Source organism: Aulostomus chinensis, chromosome 11 (assembly GCF_037954235.1).
Source record: "Aulostomus chinensis isolate RoL2024-O1b breed Wild chromosome 11, RoL_Achi_v1.0, whole genome shotgun sequence".
Lineage (NCBI taxonomy): Eukaryota > Metazoa > Chordata > Actinopteri > Syngnathiformes > Aulostomidae > Aulostomus > Aulostomus chinensis.
The window spans coordinates 945,438-970,000 of NC_141330.1; the positions used below are offsets into that span (position 1 = coordinate 945,438).

Below are 24,563 nucleotides of genomic sequence, written 5' to 3' on the forward strand. Positions count from 1 at the left end.
GAGAGGCCGACAGTGTGAGGAGGACTTGTGCTGCCGTGTGAAAATGCAGCTATAATCTACGCAGCGTAGCACTGTAGTGATGTAAATAAAAATCACATTCAATGTAAAAGTGCTTAAAAATCCTTTGGGTGGATGATGTTTGAAGCTGATAACATTTGTAAAGAAACAAGAATGGAAACGGACGGGTAGGAAGAGGAAAGTGGTCTTGAATCAGGATGTTGAGGGTCTGAACATCGGAAGTAAAGTGATTTGGTTTCAGCACTGTAAAGTGACTGTAAAGTCCTCGAAGCTGCAGCAACGATGGGGTTTTTTAAGCTTAGTGTCAATCGGAAGCAAGCTTTTAGGCCTGTGTGGTTTCTGTGGTTTCACTTCCTACTCCAAGGTTATTAAAGCCTGAAACAATAGAGGTGGTGGGGCAGGAACGGCAGGCTGAGGGAATGTCATCACGCCTCTGGAGACTTCCTGAGGCTCCGACATCGAGACTCACATCTGGGAGGACGCCAAGAAATATTAGCACTCAGAAGCCGAGAGCAGACGCTTGTTGTTGTTCTGATAAACGCAAATACTGAAAAGAGCTCTTATACAAAGGTCTTACAAGAATAAGTTCAATAATCTCAGCTGGTACGAATGCAGCTGACTGTCTCGTGGCCACTGTCCTACGTTAGCATGCACATGCTGGTGTAGTAGCATGATGAATGAGGTCTCACACCACAGCACCTGTGCTTGTTGTACTCTGATTCAGACCATTTACTTAAGTAAAAGTAAAGTAGTGGTACAAGCTCTTATATGAGCTCTAAAGAAAACTACAGCTTCTTTCCTCTGCTCACATTCATCAGGTCATCACTCAGGCTGAAGCTCCGCCTCCTCTCCTGCCACAGCTGTTGGGTGTCGTCTCATCTCTTCTTCTTTTAAACACTCAGGGAAAAGGCAGCAGAACTTCAGCAGGATCATCCAAGTTTGAGTTCTTTCATTATGATTTTTCAATAAATATCTCAAAACAGGGACCTCCCTGAAGCTGCATCACATTTGCTCTCGTGATGGATGGATGGATGGATGGATGGATGGATGGATTGATTTCTGTCGTCACATTGGTTCCCTAAAATGTTGCTGCCAGCAGCTTTAGATTAAACTGTTGGACACATTTTAAACCTGGAGGACATTGCTCCTGACGGGATTTAGGAGTTCCCTGAGAAACTGCCGCTGTACAAAATATGAGTGGTGCCGGTGCTGCGGCCAGGTTCTGATCACTGACCAGCAGCTTGTTACAGTCGCCCTGCTGCTCCAGAGGGACGAATCCCACCCAAACGGGACTCTGCTCTGTGTGTGGAGGCAGGAACCAATGTAAGCTGAGAGCCTCATGGTGTCATTTTACCCATCAATTCCATCAATATTGTATTGATTTGTCTGCGTCTTGATACTAAATATCAGCTGCCACTGAGACTCTGAGTCCAGTAATGGATTCTCTGCTTAGCTACACAACTGAAAAGCTGATGCTCACATTATGGAATAAGGTTTTCTCTCTCCTCAATATAAAAGGGAAGCAGCAAAAGATGTGTTTCTGCTAACTGGATCTTCATTTTCGAGTCTGATGGTAGAAGCGGAGCAGCTGGAGGTGGCTGGCTTTCGCTCCTCGCTCGGCTTCCTTTCACTCGTTCTTCGAGTGTGGTTTATTTTTTCTGTGCCGATAAGGATCAGCAGCATCTCTGTTTGGGTTCACTCATCTTACAATGGTGAATGAAGCAAGGAGAGCTGCATCACAGTCACCTCCACCAATCACACACCGTCCTCTAAACGTCATTGCTATCCCTGACTGAAACCATGTCCTGTCTCTCCTACCCAGTGATGTTTGTCTGCTGCTCGCCGGATGTCTTCAGGAAGTTGATGGTTGAGTTCCGTAGGGCCGATCTTCCTCACGAGCAGTACGTCTTCTTCTACATCGATGTGTTTGGGGACAGTCTGAACTCCAAGCACGGGCAGCCGTGGGCCCGCGGTGATGAGGACGACGCTATCGCCAAGGAGGCCTTCCAGGTAGAGGCTGAACTGACACTCATCTGACTCTTGTCTTAAACCTGCATTCTTTCTAATGGCCAGCAGAGGGCAACTCTTTGGGAAAAGTCTGAGAAAATGAGCCACAAAAGTCTTGTGATTTATGAGCTCAGTCAATACTTTCCTGGCAAGTTTATGGCCTCAGTCAGTAGTTTAAAGCCCTCTCCAGCACGCTGTACCAACGAGGTTTCCTCTGGGAGCTTTTCTGAGTTAGCTGAAGTCTGTGGATGGGCGGGATCTTTTCCTGTTGACACAGGAAGGTCGAAAGTCAGGTTGAGGAACAGATACAGGAATCTGGAGCGAGCCAGGATTCTCTGTCTTAAAGGCACATCAGCATGGAAGGAGAAGGGTTAAACACTGGCTGGCTGCTCTTGAAGCATTTGGGAGAGTTTTCTGTGACCTCGTTCCCTCGGTGCGCTCTCATCTCCACCTTCACCTCTGTTGTTCTTGAACTAACTTCATTCTCCACTGACACCCCCCCTTCCCATCTCCATTTCTATTTTTTCTTCCTTTTATCCTTTCCGAGCACCTTTGCGCGAGCGAGACAACACCTCACCCACATAATAGAACAAAATGTTACGCAGTTGTTTCTTTGAAACTCTCAGGAAACACCTTTCACATTGTTTCTGTATATTTATGGGTTTCCAGTAGAAGCACAACCAGGGAGGGGCTAAGTTGCTGAAGGACTGGCTGCCTGGAGGGCTGAACAGGCGTAGTGCCCCCGGCATAGCATGATGCTACCTCTGGTTAGCTCTCTGCTAACAAATTAAATTGAATGAATAAAGAATAATCATAGGCCCTCTCAGACTTTTCAGTGTTATCAGACCAGATGGATCAAGTGGCGGTCGAGAGACAATGTTGTGTGAAGCTCAGAACATGAATCCACTGGTTCCCCAGCTGTGTCATTAACAATGCATGTCACAATGCACATGAATATCCAGGTCATCCAGATTAGTACACGCCCCCTTAGGACTCATCACCTGGGTCATCCTCAGATCACAACAAGAAACTGGATGGCAGGGTGTTGGTGGCTGTTACTGGCCGTCGATGCTGCTTTCATGGTCTCGTGCCTTTATTTCTTTTCTTCATCAGGATAATGCAAATTTTTGCTGTCATTCAAATTTCCTCCCCGTGTTTCAGTGTGGTCATGGTGGTCACTGCCCTCTTGTTGACATGGGCAGGTTACCTTGGTGCTCGACATGTCAAATAGCCAGTTAAGTTGGACCCTTTGGAAACTTGAAAGCTTTGAATATTTACATGTAAAGGGCTGAGCACACTTTAGTCATGCAGCAAGGTTTTTATGTATTTCTTGATTTATTTATTTTCACCTTTCACCTTATTTTATTTCACCCTTATTTAACCAGGGACAAAATCACATCGCGATAAGACATCTCTTTTGCAAGCAAGGTTGCTATGAATGAATGAGTACACCCTCTCACACTCCTGGTCTACCAGCCAGCGAGGCAGCAGAACCAATCCCAGTGAGGCGTCATGTTCAGTTTATTTCTGCAGAACGTTTCAAACGATGGACGGAAGAAAAAATGGACCAGATTAAAGTGAATTCAAGGGCCTGTTGTCAGCTGAGCCGACCGCAAACATCCTAGCAGCCTCATCGTGGTTAGTTTGCCTGCACCAGTGCAGCGCGGCAGGGGTCTGTAGGAGAGACTGATGCTGGTTTTTACACAACGTGGTGTTGGGGCGGAGCTCGGGGTCCCACCCTTCAAACGTTGCCAAAAACAGCAGTTTGATCGGCCTTGAAGGAGGAATGCCCTCGACTGAACGAGGAGGATGTTATTACACCAGAGGTCAGACAATGCACTTTATTCCACTTTAGTCTTGTATTCCTGTCCTGTTAAGGCAGCTCCACGTGATCAGTGGCAAAATAAGAAAGCTTTATTGATCCCAAGGGTCTTAATGTGCCATTAACAAATTTCCCTCAAGATTAATAAAGTTTTTCCAATTGATGAAGTGTTGCCACCCAAGGCCTTGCACCTCTCAAATCTCCCACCTGCTCTCAAATTCAGGTGATTTCAGCTTTGACCTTGGTTGCCACTGTTTATATGTAATTGTATGGAATCAGTTTTTAACTTCTTATCCAAAATTAAATGACTGACCAGTTCAAGAGTTCAGTTAGAAATGAGGTAACAAATTAAGATGGGATGGAGGATGAGGTGAGCTGCGATGTGGCCGACTGGTCACAGAGAGACAAGCCTGCAGAGGAGCTTCACTCCAATAACAGAGGTTTGTTTGGAGAGGTTCAGGTTGACGGAGCGCAGCAACTGTCAGCAGGTTCTCACATGAAAGGAATTCACTCAGTTTGAGGTTACAGAAAGAACTTGCAGTGACCGAGTCGTGTCAGGGCCTCCAACTTGTCCACCGACGTTAAACCAAATCATACAAATGGCAGACGTGTTGATTAAAGATGTACGATAAATCAGTGGCAACTGTACAAAGAGTCACAAAAAATATGTTGGTTCACTGTTGTTGTGTCCAATATCATGAAGAAGTGTTCAGACAGAAGTTGTAACTCTGAGAACCGATGACAGCCAGCCTGACGTTTTAATGTGCAAATTATTATTTTTGTTCAGGGTTTAATTGCAGAAATAATGATGATTTATCTGGACTGTGGCGCCCTGTCAGACTTCTCTCTGCTGTTTCCTGTTTCCTTCAAAAGGCAAAATGCCAAAATAAATACTTGAAGTCTAATTAGTCATCAAGCTGACTGATGATTCTCTAACCCCACAATGAGGGGTGTCAGGAAACCAGGAAGCCCCCCACCCCGCCCCCTTTGAAGCTGGTCAGACAGTAACACAAACAGGAATACACATTCACATCTACAAATAAAGTAAGCCGACCTGTGACACAGAAGATAGAAGTACATGGCCAGACTGCTGTGAGTGTAGAAGTTTTCATCACACGTGAGCCCACTGAGCAGCTCCCAGCTCCAAACATACCTTACCTGACCCAGCAGGTGTCCTCTTTTATTCAGGAGCAGCATGTTTACTTGGGAGTGTACCAACATCACACAAAACGGTGGTGGAGAAGACGTGTGTTCAGCAGGAAAGACCAACTTTAATAGACAAAAAAATCCCTCTTCCTGTTTTCAGAGCGTGAAGATCCTGACGTATAGGGAGCCACAGAACGCCGAGTACAGAGAGTTTGTCAACAGCCTGAAGAAGGACGCCCAGAAAATGTTCAACTACACCATTGAGGATTCACTGGTGAGTGTGTGTGTGTGTGTGTGTGTGTGTGTGTGTGTGTGCGTTTGTGTTTGTGTGTAATAAGTTTTATTTGCTGCACAACCAAGTGCCCTACGCCAGCCCCAAAACACAAAGGGCCCTATTTAAGCAATCTTTGGTGTTGGGTGGTTGGCGGATGGTGCTCTGAGTTCCCTGTGCTTTCAGGGCTTGTTGAGCCTTATTTTGGTATTAAGGGGGCGCAAACCATGGCGCTAAGTAGCTGTCTTTTGACAGCTAACTATTCATAGGTGAGTTTCAGTTGTGACATCACTCAAACCAATCAAAGAGCCTCGTGTCATTCCTTCTAAAGGCCCAGGTTGATCCAGGACTTGGAGGGTTGCGGTTTCAGTGACACACATATTTCACCTTGAGAGAAGTGAGCACTTCCCACCGCGCTGCAGCACCTTTGCACAAGCACGCCATATCAGGGAGCGGCAAGGATCCACCCATCGAAGATGTAGCAGGCCTGGGAAGAGGTGGAGAGGAGGAGCAGGTCCTAGAGGGACAAAAACAACCTTTACTCTGTGATGGGGTTACCATCCATTGCCGGAACATGTTGTCATGACTTTCATTGAAAGCATTTAGGGAAAAATTAGAGATTGATATTTGATTCCCAGAACTGAAAGCTGAGTGCATGGCCAAATGTTTGAATATTCAAATTATTCCCATTGGTCCCAGTGAATATTTGCTTGAAATACACGTCCCTAATTCAGGGTTCGTCCTGATTCATTGCAATTATTAGCATCATAAAAATGAGTTGCTGAGACGTGAGGTAGGAGAGTCCATGCCGGCTGTCAACGAGTCACAAATTCAGCAGCTACGTTTAGTAGGTTTATTGCAGTAAACACACAAACTACACATAATGATGAATATGACGCATCCAAAGTTCACAAGGTTACACAACATCTGTACATAGCACAGCAATCAATTACAGCGAAGATGACAAACATGCAGTTCCCCTCCAAAGCTGTGCGTGTTGTCCCAGGCTTCGCTGCTGGCCAACACACAATGATGACTCGTCAAAAGTGGAAGAAATTAGGTCATTGAACACGGTGCATCTGATATTCTCGTCACTGGAAATCAGCCTCGGCGTGAGGAAGAAACACACTTGTAAGCAAATCAGTTAATAGAGTTTTCAGGCCTGTCAGTGACGGCACTGAGTCAGGCGGGGGAGGTTCATCTGGTCTGCTGATCGCATCTCCTCAATTTGTCCCTCACAGTGGTAGAGGAGAGAGTTAGCGCCACCACCTGCGTATTTCCATGGACCAACACTTAAACCCTCGCATAAAAGTAGTGGATGGAAACAGGTAAATTCATATTCTTTTGCCGAATTTCTAAAAATTCAAATTTCTAACACATTTGGACAGAACCCTGATGACTGCTACAACTCCGCGGTCAGCGTCCCGCCTGCAACATTTTACCGACTCAACGACAAAATCACAACGGACATGTCATTATCATCAAGGATCCATGTTTAATCGTCAACTTCTCATCTTCGTCCTGGAAATATATGTTTATGAATAACGTCTAACAGTTTCTGTTGACAAAATGAACCCTGTTCAAAAATAAAACCCTGGATGACCTAAAATTCTGACGTCAAAACCAACAGATGTATTTACCAAATGGTCCTTGAGCCTCCAGCCTCCCGATGGATGCTGACGTCAAATGTCGAACACGTTACCGACAGTTTATCATCACATCTTCAACCAAACATTCAGATCCAGATGTTGTCTCAGGCACACACACACACACACACACACACACACACACAGTATTCTGCAAAACAAGTGGTGTGTGTGCCATCAATCAATCAAGAGGCGTGACCCTGCTGGTGGCTGCAGTCTAATAAACCCAGTTTCTCAGGGTTGTTTGCCGCTGCAGCTGCACCTCAGTGATACATTTACTAACTGGAGGATGAACTGTGACATCACAACAACGTTTCCAGCATGATTATTTCATACAACTTCTCAGTGTGGAGATGTGCCACCGCTCCACCAGGCAGAGGTGGTTTGCTCTGTCCTGCACACTGAGTGGGTTGTTTTGTGCTTGGTTTTGTCATTATTAACTGCTCTTTGTATTAACGGAGCAGAGCAACGCCAATTTAAAAATATTTCATTAAAGGTAAGTTTTGAGCTATTTCTAATAAAATAACTACATTCAATATTGGAGAAAATGTTAAGGTTTATGTTTCTGTTGTCATTTCCAAAGGAGAGCTGATCAAACTGTTGCAGAGATCTGTATCAAACAAAGATGTTTTCTTGAGTCTGATGTGTAGGCAAGATGTCTCTGCTGCACCTAAATTCAATCTAAAATGTTGTTCATTTTATTTTATCCAACCTTTTGAAAAATTAGCCGTTAAAAAAATACGTCAACCTTCTGCTGTTTGAAATTTGTGATGGAATATTGATCCATTGTGCGGCCGCTTTCTCAGAGGACTTTGGTGCAGCTGAAGTACACACGGAGGTGTGAGCGTGTGTGTCTCTGTATGTCAGCTCTGTGATGGACGGGGACCCGTCCAGGGGGATGGAGGGATGGAAAGATCAGACAGTGTTGTACTCGAAACAAGATTGCTGCTGGGCTTTAGTTGTACTATGGTGATGGAGCTACGTGGGCTGCTTGGTCCTGCCTGCTGTGTGTGTGTGTGTGTGTGTGTGTGTGTGTGTGTGTGTGTGTGTGTGTGTTTAGGACTATCGTCTCACCACCAACTGTCCTTCCGTACAGCACCTGCTCCATGTGGCCACCAGGCACTTTCCTCAATGCTGTTTTCATCTAATTATATTGCAGGGATCCAGTTTTACCCTTATCAGCAGCCTGTGTGTGTGTGTGTGTGTGTGTGTGTGTGTGTGTGTGTGTGTGTGTGTGTGTGTGTGTGTGTGTGTGCGTGTGTGTGTGTGTGCGTGCGTGCGTGCGCGCGCTATCCAGATTATTGGTCAATGTAGAGTTGGCAGGTTGTCTGGCAGCTTTATAGAACCAGTTAATCAGTAGCAGACAGACAACTGAGAGAAGCTAATGTGGTTAACAGCTCACACACACACACACACACACACACACACACACACACACACATGATATGACTACACGATCCTGTTTTCCCTGTGGAGAAATTAGATACACCAAAGACCAAAAACCCATTAAGATACAAATGGAGGCAAACGCAACACAACATCATAATAATTCATATTTTTTGATGGACTGAAATATTTCTAAGAACAGTCGAACACAAGCAAATAAACAAAAGCAAAACAATAAGTTAACAAAAAAGCATAAAAAACACAAACCTATTTTCAAGCCAGAAAAGAAGTAGAAAAATATTTTATATCTATATATAGAATATATCTAATATCTATATATACTGTATATATACAGTATATCTACAGTATATCTATAAATAGATATACTGTATATGTACAGTATTCTATATATAGAATACTGTACATATACAGTATATCTATTTATAGATATACTGTATATGTACAGTATATCTATATATAGAATACTGTACATATACAGTATATCTATTTATAGATATACTGTATATGTACAGTATATCTATATATAGAATACTGTACATATACAGTATATCTATTTATAGATATACTGTATATGTATACACACACACACACACACACACATATATATAATTTCGATTGATTTTATAATGAACTCATCTACATTGACCAATAATCTTGGTGCACACGCACACACACACTGCTAGAAATACAAACTAAAATGTATTTTGCGTAAATCTCTTAAACGCATTTATATACCAGGGTGATGTCATAAAGTTTTTGTCAGAGACGTATGAAGTTGCTGCACTCTGTCCTCCAGATGAACATCATCGCTGGAGGCTTCTACGATGGCCTGATGCTCTACACACACGCTCTGAACGAGACCATGCCGGCATTTGATGGTCGGCCTCCGGGCAAAGTTGTCACCATGAGGATGTGGAATCGAACCTACCACGGTCAGTGAGCAACGCTTGTGTGTGATTTGAAACTGCGTTCGTTCCGTTACCACTCAGACAGTTCGTTCAAAGTCAGCCCAGGTCTCCCGAGTCCTGCCAGATGACGGCAGTCCACTAACCCTTGAACGAGAGTTAGCGTCCCAGCTCGTCGTGCGACAAGCTCATTTGTCACGACTTGAATTCACCTTTTAACTGCAGTGTCTCACCTTTAACACATTCATCATACATTTTAGTGAAGATTGTCATCAACTGTTTCAGCCTGATTGCCACTGCCTGCAGCTTTAGTTTCAGTTGGTTCGTTTGTTTATAGTCGGTTCTGGTTCTGGTTCTGGTTCCAGTTTCCTGCCTCTGTCTGGTTTGTATACTACACTGAATCTCATTGGTTTTTGGTCCAACAAAAAAAGATGTCATTTTGGTCTTTTTAAAGCCATTTTTCAGTTTCCTGACATTTACCAGGTGTTGCCAGTCCATACCGCTGACGATCAGCAGCCTGGCTCCTCAGCGGCTGTGTTCCAACGTGGTCTGCAGCTTTATTTGCTGGTTATTAACTGAGCTGGAGGGGAGATTTGGTGTCGTTTACACCCCAAAGTCAGGATCTCATTGACGCGAGAACATCAAATCATAAATCTATGAAGAGCTTCACTCCAGAATGAATCCTACCGTTTAAGGTGTGTGACTCCCCTGGTGGAGGGACGGCTGACCCTGAGGTCAAACTCATTATGAGTGCTGTGGCGTTTGTTATCCACAGACTCCTCTTCGCTCAGCTACTCTTTTACTTCTTTTAAGTTAATTATTCTATCCTGTCTCACAGGTATTAGACCAGTGTGTTTCAGGAAATTTCTGCTTCTCTTTGTCTCCACCTCCTCCTCCTCGTTGTACGTTGTTTCCCTCTCTAGAATGCATTCTAAAGCTCACATCTTCAAGGCTGCACCATCATCTGATGCCAGGGTTTCGCAGTCCTTTAAGAATGTACACTATGTTCTCTGATATCAGCTTGGAAGAAATAAAAACACAACATGAGCTGCTGCAGCCAGAGAAGGTCTGAGGGGCAGAAGCGCCTCCTGGTTTTTTACAACAGCTGTGATTTATCGTTAAGGAGCCTTGAGTGTCTCTTCCTCTGTTTCCACTTGCTGCCGTCACCAAACTGCACCCTCACCAGTGAACGCCGATGTCAGCGATGACAGCGACCATCGCTCACCGTGTCCACACGTGCAGTGGCACATCATTAAACATCTCTCAACACAAGTGGACGGGACAGATGGCTGCATTTGAAACTCATCAGCCGCTGTGTGTGTGTATGCGTACATGGACATGAAGCGTTCCTTACACTGATGATGAGACAAGTTAGATTCTTCCAGGATAGCAACCATTTCTCGGAGGACAGTCTGAGGCTGGATGAGCTGGTGAGGCAGGCCCGTTTCTGTGGCTGGTCTCCACCAGGACAACCTGGAGTCAGGGGCTGTGACCATCTCACTCAGTGAGCGGCGTCTTCGAATGACATCGTTGCTAAGCAGAGGTCAGTGGCAGGCTGCTCTCCCAGATCTGCTCAACAGACAGTGAAAAGGGTGTTTTTTCCCAGAGAATCAAGCTGCACACCCCCTCCTGCAGGGACCGGGGAGTTTAGGGTCAGTCGTTATCTGAGCTTTTCTCTCTGGCGCTTGCTATTTATCCATTAGTGCCTTCTGGGGAAGGAGCTTTTTCAAATCTATTTATTCGTCTGCGTATTCACCCTTGGGTTGTGTTGAGCTGGTTAGTTGTTAACTCTCATTACGCAGAGTGAAGTGCGATGTCTGGTCACAGCCGCTCCTGCCGCTGGTGCATCACTGATACCTGCCTCTGTCACAGTGTCCATCCATCCACCCATCTATCCATCCACCCATCTATCCATCCACCCATCTATCTATCCATCCACCCACCCATCCATCTATCCATCCATCCACCCATCCATCCATCCGTGCTGGCACCAGTCAAACCCAAGACCTGGGAGGCTGATCTCCACCATACCTGCCAGGTGTACCTGGGCTGATGGCAGAAACCTTCATGTTCCTTCATGTTTATTTGAAGTCTCTAGTCTCTGGGCATCTGGATGACATCATAGCAACATAGTAGACCTGTGCCATCTCCTGGTGCCCTGTAGTCTTTGTGATGGTGAATCATGTGAGTTCAGTTGGACCGACCAATTTCTGAGTTGCAAAATGATGGAAAAATTAAATTTGAGGGGGAGTCCACAAAAGAAAAGTATCTCTAGAAAAGCAGAATCTGGGAAAAGAGTTGCTCAAGAGCAGCCGAAGCTCACAGGATTCCTTAAATCCCGGGATGGAAGCGGCTGGCTGGTGGTTACATGTTGGCTTATTATTACCATAAGTTGTTGTTATAAAAAGTGCCTTTTGTGTTTATGCTCAAGTGGGCTCGTTGATGATGATGAGTTGTTGTTGGCCTACCGTTAGGTGAGGGCCGCCCTCCCCACCCCTGTGGGTTTCCAGCGTTTTATTGTGAAGTAATGTGTTTGTCATGAGAAGCACCTTGATGCTGCTGCTGTCAGTCAACAGGAAGCCGGTCGAATGAGTGGAGCTGCAAGGCTGCTGCATTGTTTCTTCTAAATCATGTGACAGTAGTTTGAGTCCTGCACAGGAACAGTGGTCTGCAGTGCCTTTGAAAACAACTCTATATAGAAGTGGTAGATGAAACGGCAAGGCAAAAAATGCTGACCTTAAATAGTATTAAAACTAAAATAACAACGTTCATCAAGGTTCCTTCAGTTCCATCTGCTTCCTGCAGGCGTGAGGCCTTGCTGAATCAGAACATCATGATATTTTATTTTCCCTTCGTGTGTCTCAGAAGCCTTTCTCTCAGTAATGAGGTATTAAAAAGCTTTCATCAGTGCAGAATTATTTGGAGGGCGGGCCGAGTGATTCGCTCACCGTCCAGCCTCCCGTGTCTCGTTACAGTCAGAGTTCCATGCATCCTGTTCAGCCCCCAAAACAAAAAAAGACTCCTATCAGTTCATCTGTCCCTCCTCCTCGCTGACCTTCAGCCACACCCGTCCGCTGTCAGAGGAAACGCTGGCGTCATTTAGGGAAGAAAGGAGAGTTGGACTGAAGCCTCATTCGTCACAAGTGATTCACAAAACACCAGCAGATGACATCAGCACGAATGAATCAGTCGTTCGAAGTACGTCAGTCACTCTTTGAAGAGACGTCATTCAGCTTCACTGCTCCACTTGGTTACCACAATATGTCATTTGTCTTTCACAAAAATAACGATGGAAAGTCCAGAATTTTAGATTTGAGTTGAGTTCAGTAAAAAAAGGAGAAAAATACTGCTTTGACTTGAGGTGGAATTAAACCTTCGTGAACTAATTTTGAAGGTAAGCTCACTGCACTGGAATTCATTTTGTGGATAACTGATCCAGGGTCAGCCTGATGAGATTTCTGGCTTCCTCTTTTACTGTTGTCGTGAGAGCTTGTTGAACTGTCACGTCCCAGCTCATACGTGCACGCTCGCCAGGACAGACCTTCGACTTCCATCTGGAATCAGAGGCGCTTCTGATGCAGACCCAGGGATCATCTCCCGAGGAGGTTTTGTTGCAGGGTAGCAAAAGCCTTCAGAGAGCAGAAGTGCAGCAGAGGCGGCTGGCATGAAAGGGAAGGTGAACGGATAGTTGAGGTGGTCGTGCTTCCAGATATTTCCTGGTCCTGACAGACGCTCATTACTTCGGTCGATTCTGTTGGTTTTTGGGGGAAATGCAGATGTTTCCTTTCAGCTTCACTTCAGGATCCCAGAGGGAGGAAGGAGTGCAGAGGACAGCGCCTGCCAGCGCACGGCCACCTCGCCTCATTGCCGCTGGCAGCAGAAACCAGAGCTCATCTGCCTTGGCGTCTCTGGAAGCACATTTCCAACTGCTCCAGGAGGACATGTCACAGGAATCGTTTCCATTTGATCCTGCTGACGTGATTCCTTGAGGATCTAATAAGATCCAGGTGGGAGGTGAACAGGAAGCTCAATGGACTCATTAATGTCCTCGGTGCTGTGGAAGTCAATCGTTGCCAGTAAGAGAAAAATGAAAACTCTTAATTTTGGTAACAAAATATTCCCCATCTAAGTTGTGCTTTCGAAATAAAATCAAAATAATGAGTCCATAAAGCGAAAGGAATATTTTTAATTATGACTTTGCTTGTCATAAATGATTATTTATGGTTGAATATTTGCATTATCGGTAGCTTTTATAATTTTATTACATTTACTTGTACTGTTTTACTGAACTTTCACTCAAAAAATATCCCTTTGGTTCAAGATACTCCACTAAAAGGATAAATGTCAGGGGACCATTAAAGTATTGAAAATGTTTGGTCCAGTCAGTTTTATCTCTGCAGCTCCAACTCACAACAGACGTCACGTGATGTTGAGAAGCAAACCATCAAGCTGGAGTCAGAGGAGACCCAGCACCGCCCTGCCAGGTGCGGCAGGTTGGAGATGAAGCGCTGCCACAGCAGACCAACACTGAAACTAATAGAAAGGGTTAGTTCATGCGGTTGGGTTCGATGTTGCAGAAGGCAGCCTCCTGTGAGTGCACAGACGCACACACTGCCTGAGCACTGTTCTCCTGCCAGTGTAAGAAGTTTTCAACCGTAGGTCCCAGCAGGCACTAGGCGGAGCTACGAGTCTACGAGTATCTCCGTTATCGTGGTTTCTGTGCGTCAGTGGTGAGTCCTGCTGATCCATTTGATGAATGACATGAAACTGCGGCAACTTCCTCTGTCCTAACCTCTCCAAAACACACAAACCACACAGCGTCAGACTGACAGGCGAGACACACACATTTAATAAACAGACACATTTGTGCGTCGCCCACCATCAAGTCAGACCCGTCTGACTCACTCGTCATTGTCAGCCAATGAGCAGCAGCACCCCCCCACCCCCCACGTCTACAGGTTGTTTGTTTCGAGATCTCTGTTCAGGTCGCTCTGTCAGCTCAGCAGTCAACCATCTCTTGATGAATCTGTCTGTCCTGTCCGTATCTCTGCTCTCTCACTCTGGTACATCTTTTCTCCATGAGATCATTGTTTTCTTTCGCTCATGGTTCCTCACTAATGAACTGAATAAACTAAGATGAAGATGTAGGTCCACCTCAGTCTTGTGGGTCCACGTTGGATGAGCCTGGGTCAGCTGTGGTGGAAGTGGTCTGGTTAACTAGACAAATGTTCTTCCATGACACCCTACAGGTAGAGCAGGTGTAGAACCAGACTGTTTCAGCGAATTTACACCGAACACTTCCCCATGAGACAGAAGGTCAGAGACAGAACACCTTGGGGGCAGATGAGGAAAGCTCGGGATAGAGACAAAGAGAGAGACGGGGAGAAACAGACAGGGACAAGGGATGACTTAGACACACAACAACAAACTGCCAGCTAGTTACTGCAGTCACTAAGAAGTAATGCAGGACGAAAAGTCTCCTTTGTGAGCTGGGGACTCTTTCTTTAACTGCTCCTATAAATTTCTGGAGCGGCAGCAGTTTTTGTCTGTGAGAAGACGCAACCAGGAGAGTGAAACGTGTTTCCGTCAGTTATGAAGAATAGAGGAGAGGTTTCTTGGTTCTGTGAAACCTGAGGTGAAGGCAGGTCAGACGTGTGTTTGTCCTGCTCATCATCGCCACCTCTCCCTCTTCAAACCCACCGCCTCTTTGTTTTTCCATCCATCGCTCCTCCATTAACGCTCTGTGTGACCTGGAGCCTCCACCTCCATCTGTCTAGCATTTGTTTAAAGTTGCTTCATGGGGTGTTAGTAAGCCTCAGTTTGTTGTTCATGACCAGGCACCCATTTCTATTTAACCTCAAGAGTCAAAGGGCATTTCATTCACCTATTGAAGGCATTTGGAGGTAACAGGATTTTTGTGTGTTTCATATCATGTCATTTGTCCCTGAGGATGAGAGGATGAAGTGTTTGAGGTGGCACATTATCAGAGTTATGAGAAATAACTGAGAAATATTGGAGCGGCACAAATTTAAGACGTTGACCGAAATATGGTGAACTTCAGTGCAAGATACGTGTTCCATACGATAGTGTACGGAACACAATTTCTGGACATTTTTATCTCTAACATCTTGTGAGAATAATGAAGAATTCCATCCATCATCCCTCCCTCCCTCCATCCCTCCATGTTCCCCCTCTTCTCCTGTTGAGGGTGGTGGGGGTGGAGCCTATCCCAGCAGCCTTCCCCCTGGACAGGTCACCAGTCCATGGCAGGGCCAACACATAGAGACAGACAACCATTGGCTCTCCCAGCCACGCCTACGGTCAATTTAGAGTCTGGATTAACCTGGTCCCTCTTGATGTCTTTGGACTGTGGAGGAAGCTGGAGTACCAGAGAGAACCCAGCAGGAACAGGGAGAACATGGAGACTCACCCAAAAAGACCCCGTGCTGCAGCCGGGGCTCCACCCACAACCTTCTTGATGGGGGCCACAAGAAGGACCACTGCTCCACCCACAACCTTCTTGCTGGGGGCCACCGTGAGGACCGCTGCTCCACTCACAACCTTCTTGCTGGGGGGCCACCGTGAGGACCGCTGCTCCACTCACAACCTTCTTGCTGGGGGGCCACCGTGAGGACCGCTGCTCCACTCACAACCTTCTAGCTGGGGGGCCACCGTGAGGACCGCTGCTCCACCAGGCCGCCCCTAATGAAGAATTCCACTCCACCAAAAAATGTGTTAATACCTTTTATTAAATTCCCTCAGGGCCTTTGACTAATAAAGCGTTCATGCAGGGGTCAACGCTCGGTTTCCTGAAGAAGACAGCAAACACTCAGCGCCTCGTGTTCGGGGCTCAGCATGAAAACGTTCCCCTCCCATCACAAATCACTAGGAAAATGGGCTGACCTAAAAAACCACTTTGGTGACACAGTGTTTGAATCCTCTACTACATGGTACAGCACACGTCCGGAGTCCATGGTTGGTGCTAGAATGAATTTTTTTCAAAGAGGACTTAAATGTTTTCCTTTTTTCATGATTTCTGGTATCATGCATGTTCTTCTGCACTAGACACTCACCAGACTTCAAGTCGTGGTTGTTTGGTTTCCATGGTGACGCAGGACCGGTGAAAAATTACCCCAGTCTGAGTGTCAGGAGCAACAAACACCCAGAAACTGCTCAGAGTTGTAAGGGTTAATGATGACACAACACTCTGGGTGTCTGTGAGTGCCTCAGTGAGGGTCGTCGACTTGTTCTCTTGTCGTCACGGTGTGTTGTTACCCGGCCTCGCTGTGAGCACTTGAAGACAAGGCCTGAGACCTGAGCGTCTGCCTGTCAGATCTCAGTTTCTGGCCGCCATTCTTCATCTCACCTGCCATGTTCTTCCCTCCTCTCCTCTCCAATTATCTCATCTCTGTCATTCAATCACACCTTCTCCTCTTTTTTTGTCTCCTCATCAATCGCTCTTCTTGAAGGAGACCTCATCCCTCTTCTCCCCTCATCTCATTGTGAAAAGCCCCTGAAAGGTGCAGAGGAGACCCCCCAAAATAGCCTGGAAATCTAATCATGTGGAACCAGAGCCTCCTGTCTCGTCTTGCTCTGGTGTTCTGCTGGTGCTCTTGTTCACTTTGCTGCCCCCTGCTCCCCCGTCTGTCTCCTCTCGGCTTTGTCCTGTCCGCACGTCCATCTTGGACCCTTTAAATAGTCGCCATTATATTTGTGAGAGAGGCAGCCTAATAAAGGCTCTGACCCCCAGGCTGACAGTTCATTAAAAAGATACATAGAAGTACAGTGGAATTCTTTACTAATCCTCCACATGCAGTAGCGGTTCTTCACTCTTGACTTTGACATTTGGAAATGGAGGAGGTGGTGTGGAACTCCAGCTGCTTTAATACAAATACTGATATTTAGTGCCAGGGTGTCAGTCCATCTATAATTGCCCCCCCACTACTAAGATAGCATTCTACTTTGGCACTTAATCCCTATTCGCATATTTTGACACATTTTTGCCAATAAAACTATCAAATCAGAAATGATGTTGAAGCTGGAGCTCTGCAGTGGAACTGTGGCGCGTGCTCAGGAACACTTGAATGAACTCTGTTCTCATCTGAATATCCGTCATATACGTGTACATGTCTCTGTACCAGCAGTTGCCAATGTTCAAACATAAATGGCAAAGCCTAGTAATGCATTTTTCAATGTGAGATAAAAGTGCAACTGTCGCCAACCTCACTGAGAAACTCAACCACTGCGTTCTGGTCCACATCCACCATAAACTCCACCGGCACCAGAAGGGCTTCTCATTGGTCGTTTTGATTTAAAAAAGAGAGTTCATCGGTGCCAGGTTAATCAGTGTTAGTTTGTGATTGCGTTACCTGTGTAACACACCTGGCTTAGCTCTGATGACGTGCAGCGATCTGATAAATGATCCTGGCGTGTCTGAAGAGCAAGAGTGCATGTTGGTCTCAGAGCCATGTCACACCTCGTCCTTTCCCCTGAGCTTCATCCTGAAATGCCGTCATCAGCGGGAGTCACGCTGCAGCCGTTATGAGGCTTCGTCCATCATTCATCATTCATCAAGAGGGTGTTGAGGCCTCCCAGTGACTTATTGACTGGTCATTTTCAGGATGGTGGCCAGAGTTCAAATCCACTGAAAAGTGGTCTCCATGATCCTTCAGCTGACAGGAGAGTTCTTCTATGCAGGGATGGACTCCTTCAGCGAGAGATGATAGCTTGGACATGAGAAGCTGCCAAGCTGTCGCATGTCTTCTGAGGCTGATGTCACCGCTGGTTGTTGTAGATTGTCCTCCTCTTGAATGCGTACAAACATGCTGGGGGTTTCTAACACGTGACATGTGCTCACACCTCCCTGTGCTTGCTGCTGCTGTGTGATGAAGCTGTTTACCTGCAGGTCAGACCTGACAGGGTGTGATGAAAGAGCCTCACAATAAAATGTGATTTGTCAGTGATGAACACGCTGTGGGCAGGCTAAACCTGAGATCAGGTGATCTTGGTTACCAGGCAACAGGTCTCAGCTTTCAGGACCAAACGGGCTCCAAAGAACAGACCCGTACCTGTGATAGTTCTCCAGATGTTCTCAAATAAACAGTGGGTTTCTGTCTGGTCACGTTGTTGTTGTTCCATCGGTGCATATCTATCCTTCACAGCCGGGGTTGGCGACTGGTGGCCTGCAGGCCAATACTGGAAATCCACCATCAGCGAGTCTGTGTGGAGGGTAGCAACCTGTTTACCTGAGGTAATGACATCATATGTCCACTTGTTGTCAGTAGCGGGTACCTCCACCATCTGGTTCAGGCCTCTGTTTCAGTCACTGGTCCGTAGTGGTAACTGAATGCTGGGATGTGGTGCCTCATACTGGGACGCTGCTGTGCTGCTGCAGGCTTGAATGTCGTGTGTTGGCGCCTTGGTGCTATGCTGAGAAACAACAAAACAAACCTGAGACCACCACACTAAGACTTCCTCCTCAAGGGGGTCTTGTGTGCTTCGATGTGCACCTGAGTGTGACTGGTGCATTCTCACCTGCCCAGATGAACTGCACAAAGGAAGGAAGCCCCATCAGAGTCTCCAGGTTCATTCCTCCTGCTCCTCTCTGCGGGCGACTACTCTCCCAGTTGTTTTTCATCCTCCCTGGTTTAATTCTTGGCTACAACCTGCTTCAACTTCCTGTCATTGATCCAAACATCCACAATAATGTTTCACACTGTAACCTCTTCAGGTCTGTTCTACCTGCTATGGTGGTTCCGATCAAACAAACATGCCCTGGCGTTCACCTCAGCTGGGAGCGTTTCAGAGCATTTGTCAGCTCACACTCTGGTTGCCATGACAGGGGATATCTGCCCAAGTGAAGACTTCAGCACACAATGTAATCACCTCTTTCATCCCGTTCCAGAAGACGACCCACTCATCTGAAGACGAGTTTGACCGCTGTTGTTGTCCAGCAGCAGCTTCACTCTAAGTTGAACATTTTTCAGGGACAGAAAGATGCTCAGTGCCCCATCACTGGGGCTCCTAGAAACAATTAGGAAGCCTTGCTGGCCTCAGGTCTGGAGCGACGTCACAGCACTGTCCTACTTAGTTGGGTCCCTTTGCATGTGACCTCCAGCAGCCATGATGTGTGCGATCATTGGGGGGTTGTGCCGGGCTGTCATTTCTCTGCTGACGATGGCCTGATCTGTTGTAATATCCCACATCCATCGAGCGGGTGAGAAGTGGCTGTCCATTAGTTAATGGAGCGGAAACAACGGCGAGGGGAAGCTGTAATCTGATCTCTCTCTCTCTCACTGCTATTCGTGGTCGTACTCTGCCCGCCTCCGTCCTTCATGTCGGATTTGTCAGGGATTAGTATGTCTGATGACATCATATTACTCGCCATTTCTGCTGCTCTTTCTCTCTCTCGATTGATGACCACCCCCTTTCTTCTTGCTTCTCTCTCTAACTCACACACACACACACACACACACACACACACACACACACACACACACACACACACACCTGTGTATCCTTGTATTAACATGAATGAATTATGATAAGTTTCTGTGTGGAGGCAGCAGTCACAGGAGTATTTTTAGGCCGTACCATCTTCCCTCAATATAATTGATTTGTGCCAGTGAGCGAACCTGCCATGGACTGTTGGAGGCTTCTTGTCTCATCATGCACTTGGAGAGGCAAAGTCAAAATATTTAAAGAGGAAGATCGTTTTTTTTCATAGAGAATTTTGAGAATAAAGACAAAATCTTGGGAGTGAGATTGACATTTTGAGATTAAAGTCAAACTTTTGAAACTTAGTCAAACAGCCTATAGGTCGCGTCGACAAAATATGAGTGTAGAGTGTAGAGGAGGTGGCTGTGTCTCGGGGAATTCTCTTACTCTACCACGTCCTCCACTCTAATCAGCTGTCCTTTTTCACAGCCATTGAACATGAAACAACAGTGAAACACAGCTCAGGAAGTGGACGGATGCTTGATGTCACGACAGAGCCGGATTCATGGGAAGGCCCCTCAATGTGCTGCACACGCATTTGTCAAGAAAGCACGAATGAAAATGATTTCCTCTGCAGAGAAGCAGGTTGTTTATAGATGTGGCTGCCATGACAACGACTCATGATGCTGTGACTCCTTCAGTGTCTTGATTTAACTTCATCAGCCACTGAACATTTTCTGCACCTGAGTGAACTGACAACCTGAGACCTCCGGCGCTCGTCCTGCGGCTCTCTCTGCTTTCAGGTCTTGATGAACAATTACAGAGCGTACCATGAGGCCAAAAGAAAACAATTTTCATCGCAGCGTCTTCACATCGCACCGCCGCTGTAATTGTTCATCTCCCTTGCTGAGATGCAGCTCTCTGAAGCGGCTCGGCGCTGCTCCAGAGAGCAGAGCAGCCGTCCCTCTGACTGGCTCTCGCTTCTGTCTGATTTAACGTCTCAAAAGACAAACGTACACAAGATAATCAATCTTTTTCCAGAGCCTGAATCCATGGGGCAGATGGGACCTGATGGTGAAGGTTAACAGTTACTTGAAATGTGTAGGGCCAGACTCACCGCACATTTGATCTTGAAGGAGCCCACCAACATGTGTATACAGCACAGAGCAGTAGGAAGAGGTCCCATGTTGCCGTACTCAAAGATTTTAGAATAAAGAAGTCACAGATGAATCCATGAATGCTGCTGCCCCGCTGGCCTTGTTCAGGCTTCGTAGAGCTGTTCGTCTCGACACAGTGGCCGGTGACCCTTTGACTGAAGCCTCGATCAGGGCTTCTCAATGGTGGTGCCACTTTACGGAGTGATACACAAGCTCCCAGAGGGGCAGATGGAGGAATCCCAGATTTATTTATTTTGTTGTTGTTAATGAAGTCCAAAACATTCAAACGTAAAGAATTCTATCCAAACAGTAAATACTTTTGAAAATTCATGAACCGAATTGCAATTCACATGAAGTTTTGTCTTTCTTGTAATCTTTGTGTCATTCTCATCGCACATGCAGATCGACCGTCCGAGACACCTGCTCCTGCTATTGTTAGCATGTTGTTGGTTTCTGAGAAAATGCGACACACATAAGCAGTCCAGGTCCATGTTTTGAACATGTCTACACCAGAAGCAGAAGCACAGGGAGCCGGCGGGAGCTGTGACCACAGTCCACGACAAGAAGAGCTTCACTGCACCGGCCACCATCAAGACAGAGCAGGATGGACGCTGCATGAAATACCAGTTATTGGTTTCACTCGCTGTGCGTGAGAGTGAGTGGCAGCGCGGCCAGTTGTAGTGCTCCACCTTGATGCACTGGTGCTGAGTGGTCACCAGAACACAGACGCTAGGAACATGGAATCACGCTGGCTCTGCTGAGGTGTCTGTAGCTGAATACAGACTTGGAGAGTCTCCTATTTTTGAGAGTGTAATCTGCTTGAAAAGTATGAGAGCCACCGGTCGAGAGGATGTGGTTCCTTTAGTCACTGACTGCACGCACTCGCACACACACACACACACACACACACAACACCCTTTAGAAAGCATCACTTACCAGAAACACATAAAACAATAAAACGCACCCAGGTCATGATAGGAGTGTGTGTGCGTGTGCGTGCGTGCAGTCAGTCCCTATGAATTTATGAACTTAATAATTTCTCGGCCTCCTGACATTTCAGCAGCAGGCACACACCCTTGTCCAATCAGCACGTCATGGATCTAAATGTCATCCTCTGAGCGCCGCTCACTCAGCAGGACGCCACATCACGTTATTATCTCTGACCCCGCCCCCTCCGACGTCGCTGCCAGTCGTTACATTGTCATCAGAATAAACCCAGGCTGTGTACTTTTGGTGGCACTATAAGGGTTAGCTGGTAGGGACCAAAACCAGAGGTGAAGAGGAGAGAAAACTGGACTCAGATTCATTCAGTCCATCTCTTCTTCTATTCTCTTTTATTTCTATATTTTATAGTATTTTCAGTTGAGAGAGAGAAGTGATACCTGATAATACTCAGGTTTACGTGAAGGAACAAACTACTGCTGTACTGTGGAGCAAATATCCCATCCTGCCTCCACTAGGTGGGGCTAGAGAACACACTTCCAGTATGTGAAGTCATGTGCTTTCACAGGATTTAGGGACTCAAATAAGACATTTGAATAGAGAAGAACTGAATGTTTTGTTTTGCTCTCATAGTACTTTTATTTGCTCCTCACTGTCAGATATAAATACAGATATAAAAGAAACTAGAACAAAACAGGGCAGCCCGGTGGAGCAGTGGTCCTCCCTGTGGCCCCCAGCTAGAAGGTTGTGGGTGGAGCAGTGGTCCTGCCTGTGGCCCCCAGCTAGAAGGTTGTGGGTGGAGCAGTGGTCCTCCCTGTGGCCCCCAGCTAGAAGGTTGTGGGTGGAGCAGTGGTCCTGCCTGTGGCCCCCAGCTAGAAGGTTGTGGGTGGAGCAGTGGTCCTCCCTGTGGCCCCCAGCTAGAAGGTTGTGGGTGGAGCAGTGGTCCTCCCTGTGGCCCCCAGCTAGAAGGTTGTGGGTGGAGCAGTGGTCCTCCCTGTGGCCCCCAGCTAGAAGGTTGTGGGTGGAGCAGTGGTCCTCCCTGTGGCCCCCAGCTAGAAGGTTGTGGGTGGAGCAGTGGTCCTCCCTGTGGCCCCCCATCAAGAAGGCTGTGGGTGGAGCCCCGGCTGCAGCACGGGGTCTTTCTGGGTGAGTCTCCATGTTCTCCTGTTCCTGCTGGGTTCTCTCTGGTACTCCAGCTTCCTCCACAGTCCAAAGACATCAAGAGGGACCAGGTTAATCCAGACTCTAAATTGACCGTAGGCGTGGCTGGGAGAGCCAATGGTTGTCTGTCTCTATGCGTTGGCCCTGCCATGGACTGGTGACCTGTCCAGGGGGAAGGCTGCTGGGATAGGCTCCGCTGACAGGCTCACTGAACTGCTGTATCTGTTCCACAGTTTCTCATTCGTCTTTCTCCAAACAAAGTAAAAACTCAGTTTTGGTGTGAATCTGTTCACCAGTTGTTGATGCTTCGTGTCTGAGGGGACGCAGTGTTCCTGCAGCTCTTTATTACCATCACTGACTCAAACAACCTTGATAACAGCAGACAATAATGAGTCCTAGTATGAATCTCATTTCTGTGTGTGTGTGTGTGTGTGTGTGTGTGTGTGTGTGTGTGTGTGTGTGTGTGTGTGAGATCTGCTTCTGGGAGCAGCTCCTGGATTAATTTGTATCTTTATTACTTCGTATCTCCTCCTCTGTTCTCCCTCTGTTTTACTTATTCACCATTGATCCTGATTTTTTGTGTATTTATTCTTGTTTATGTGTTTATTCATGTGCAGCGCCGTGATATCAGACAGACTCAGTCTATCACACTTGGACGTGTTCAGACTTCTGGCTTCAGGTTGACATTGAACACTCAAGTTATAAGATACCAGTTCTATCGATATTCGAGTAAATCTCATTACTCACTTATTAGTTATTAATCCTAATTAAACAGTCAGTGATTGTTTTCTGTATTTGGTTCCTCAGGTGTAACAGGGAAGGTCCACCTGGATGAGAATGGAGACAGAGAGACAGACTTTGCTTTGTGGGACATTATGGACACCAACAGCAGCACCTTCCAGGTACTCAGGTTTACTGTTCGGCCCCTCCCTCCTCTCCTCACATCATCCTCCTTGCTGATCTGTCCTTCTCTCAGTCTCTTGTCCTCGCTTTATTGTCCTGTCAGTCAATCATAGCAGCTGAAAGAGCATGTGTGCGTGTGATTGACAGCAGCTGGAGGGGCGTGTCTATATCATCTTGTGGTTTTATTCCAGATCGTTCTGGTATACAACAGTCTGGAAGAGCAGCTGACAGACATCCCTGGAACAACTGTGCACTGGCTGGGTGGTGTTTGTCCTCCTGACGTTCCGTTCTGTGGCTTCAAGAATGAAGATCCAATCTGCCTGGCAAGTCAGTACATCAACCAATGCCAACCGACCGCACTGATCAAATAAGAATACTTGACTTGCTCTAATTAAACTGTGTTTTTCCTCAGAAACTGTCACCATCCATCAGATGGTCTCCATTGTGGTCCTCTTCATCTTCATCATGACCCTCACCATCACTGTCTTCATCTACAGGTGACAGCTGCTAATGCTGACTGGGAATTTCCATCTCACTGATCCTGAACTCTCTTGTAAGAGAGGGCAGGAGGGATGGAAGGATGGAGGGATGCAGGGATAAAAGGATGGAAGGATGCAGGGATAAAAGGATGCAGGGATAAAAGGATGGAAGGATGCAGGGATAAAAGGATGGAGGGATGCAGGGATAAAAGGATGGAGGGATAAAAGGATGGAAGGATGCAGGGATAAAAGGATGGAGGGA

At 46.5% G+C, this 24,563-nt stretch overlaps 1 protein-coding gene across 1 annotated transcript in view; it reads left to right on the top strand.

Moving 5' to 3' along the window:
- Window positions 1-24,563, top strand: part of LOC147252767 (atrial natriuretic peptide receptor 1-like) — a 60,958-nt gene that overhangs the window by 24,875 nt on the left and 11,520 nt on the right. The window contains exons 3-8 of the mRNA XM_086217570.1: window positions 1,841-2,028; window positions 5,154-5,267; window positions 9,114-9,249; window positions 23,727-23,821; window positions 24,014-24,149; window positions 24,235-24,319. Of these exons, the coding sequence (XP_086073696.1) occupies window positions 1,841-2,028; window positions 5,154-5,267; window positions 9,114-9,249; window positions 23,727-23,821; window positions 24,014-24,149; window positions 24,235-24,319 (754 nt within the window). The remainder of the gene's footprint in view (window positions 1-1,840; window positions 2,029-5,153; window positions 5,268-9,113; window positions 9,250-23,726; window positions 23,822-24,013; window positions 24,150-24,234; window positions 24,320-24,563) is intronic.